We start from the raw sequence: 2,733 nt of genomic DNA, 5'->3' as shown, positions 1-2,733 counted from the left end.
TAAAAGCTTTATGTTTTCGTTCTATTAGGTACATTATGCAGGGAGCTTTGAAATGAATTTTGTTTGGCCTTCCGTATGATGAAGATGATATTGAAACGAATGTTCTAGTAGTGGCTACACTTTTGGAGACACAGAGGAAGTAGGGAATACATCAACCCATCTAGAATGAAGTCAAGTCCCTTTATACGGTGCACAGAAAACGTGTAGTTGCGGATGCTCGTATGATGCATCAATACTTCAACTTCAATTGTATGTATGTGCCAAAGAAGTTTAAAGGTCGGTTTTCTTTGCCTCGTCCACTTTTTCTGAGAATTTTAGAGCAAGTTTGTGATTATGACCATGATTTTCGCCAAAAAACGGATGCTTGTGGTATTCCTGGTCATACTCCATATATGAAAATGGTTGCCGTCATGAAACATTTTTCCAAAGGCATTGCACCGGATTCCTTAGATGATTACACACAAATGGGAGCGACCACTATCTACTATTATGTTATGAAGTTCATGGATGAAATTATTTGGATTTATAATGGTCGATACATGCGTCAACCTACCGCTCAAGATACAAAAAGGATTTTAGCAGAAAATGAAGCTAGGGGATTTCCTGGTATGCTTGGTAGCGGCTATTGTTTTCATTGGGCATGGAGAGCATGTCCATTTAATCAAGCAGGATCCCACTGCGGATATAAGTCATATCCATCAGTTATTTTGCAGGCGGTAGCTAGATATGATAGATGGACCTGGGATTCCTATTTTGGGTTAGGTGGGAAGAACAATGATCTTAATGTCTTTCATGCTTCGGGTTTGGTCGATAGACAACTTCTTGGTGTAGCACATCCTTGTCATTATCAAATCAATGGATGGAATTACGATAAGGGGTACTACCTAGGAGATGGTGCATATCCTATGTATGGTTGCATCGTGCAAGCATACAAACCCTCCTCGAACATTATAGAAGCTCTTTTCAATCAATACCAAGAAGCCAAAAGGAAGGACATAGAACGTGCATTTGGTGGTCTAAAAGGTAAGTTTGGCATTATATTGAAACCTTTTTGTTATTATAAAAAATCGGACATGAAGGCAATTATGAGGGGGTGCTTGATAATGCACAACATGTGTGTTGAGATGGAATATCGCAATAGGTATTGGGGGAGGATCACGGGAGATGAACCTCAACCGCCAATTCAAGGAAACGTAAGGATAGCTCCTCAGATATTGTACAACACTGCGATTTGGGCACAACTTCGCTTGGAACTCACTACACACATTTGGAACCGACATGGAGAAGGTTTCAAAGATGGTGATATTCCAAACATGGTTATGGATGATGACAAGCCGGAAGTTCATGAGGGTACAACCGATGTGAACACCGATGAAGACTAATATGACCCTCAAGGAGATGGTGCGTTTTATGAGAATGGAGAGTAAATTCATATTCATCAATTTATTTAACTATAATATTCCTTTATTTTAATCAAGCACGTTTTCATTAATAAGTATACATTTTAGTTAGTTATTGTAAACTCCATAATACTGTTTTTTTTCCACTTAAGTACGTTTACAATTACATTTCATATTTAACTAGAACTTCATAATACTTCTTCATAATACTTTTTCATGCATATACTTCTTCATAATACTTCTTTGGTGATATTCCATACTTCTTCATGCATATGCTTTATAACCAAATATCTCCAAAGTGGTGTTATGAATGAACGACATTCCATTATCCGTTTGGTATAAATCCATAGCATCTTCACGATTACCATTTGATGCCCTTAATGAAATGACAAAAAGCTTGCAATAACGCTTGATGTTTGCTAACCTAGATTGTAGTTGTTTTTTGCATCTTCCATTAGTATTACCATTAATTCTCACAAATTCTTCAACAACTTGTTCCCAAAAAATGTTGGTTGTTTGAGACATGTTAATTTTGTGAAAACTTCTAACCAAGTCATTGTCTTCGGCAATTGAGAATGCAACCATGCTTGATATTTGAATTGAGAATTTAGGAGAAGAAGAAGAGAGTGAAACTTCACAAGTTTGGGGTGGGGATTTTGAGTTCATGTGTTGAGTTTATATAGAGATATGAAGTGATCTGAGTTTGGGCTGAAAATGTAGCCATTAGTCAAAGCGCTGAACTAAACAACATCCAGCGCTGAACCAAATCGCGCTTTGCCTAACAACCGCAAGATCAAAAGTGACGGTTGAATCTCAACGACAGGAAATGAAGCGCTGTACCATTCCGCGCTGCAGCGCTGAGCAATCTCATCCATTAGATCAAATATGACCGTTGAATCTCAACGGTTCTGATTTAGTGGACGTTTGAAACCTCAACAACTATATTTTCAGGCTACCCTATAAATAGAAAACTAATTCTCCTTCATCCCTCACACCAAAATCAATTGATTATCTTCTTCATTGATTTTCTTCTTCTTCTTCTTCTTCACATAATTTTGTTCATACAAAATTATGACACACTTTACTACAAAAGAAGAATAGGCATTAATTTATGGTTGGGTTATAGCAAGCAACGATCCGATTTTTGGAAAAGATAAAAAAGGTGCAGTATTTTGGAGGAAGATTATTGAAGAGTACAATAAAAGAAAAGGACTTGATGGTGTCGAAAGAGATAAAAAAGGCATTGCAAACAAAGTGCAACACATTGAGATCCGAAGTGAAAAGATATCTTTCACATGTTAGGCCCTACTTCCGAAACAAACCTACAGGGTTG

The 2,733-nt window shown here is 37.3% G+C and overlaps 1 protein-coding gene across 1 annotated transcript; it reads left to right on the top strand.

The window, feature by feature from the left end:
• Positions 1 to 398: 398 nt before the first annotated feature.
• Positions 399 to 1,382, top strand: LOC113334668. The gene has a single exon (XM_026580869.1). The coding sequence runs from the start codon at positions 399 to 401 to the stop codon at positions 1,380 to 1,382; it is 984 nt and encodes a 327-aa protein (XP_026436654.1).
• Positions 1,383 to 2,733: the final 1,351 nt, after the last annotated feature.

Source organism: Papaver somniferum, unplaced genomic scaffold, assembly GCF_003573695.1.
Source record: "Papaver somniferum cultivar HN1 unplaced genomic scaffold, ASM357369v1 unplaced-scaffold_137, whole genome shotgun sequence".
Lineage (NCBI taxonomy): Eukaryota > Viridiplantae > Streptophyta > Magnoliopsida > Ranunculales > Papaveraceae > Papaver > Papaver somniferum.
This window is presented reverse-complemented; position numbering and strand designations above follow the sequence as displayed.

What these genes read in the sequence shown, in the direction of transcription:
- LOC113334668 (XM_026580869.1), top strand. Translation starts at nt 399, where the DNA reads ATGGTTGCCGTCATGAAACATTTTTCCAAAGGCATTGCACCGGATTCC.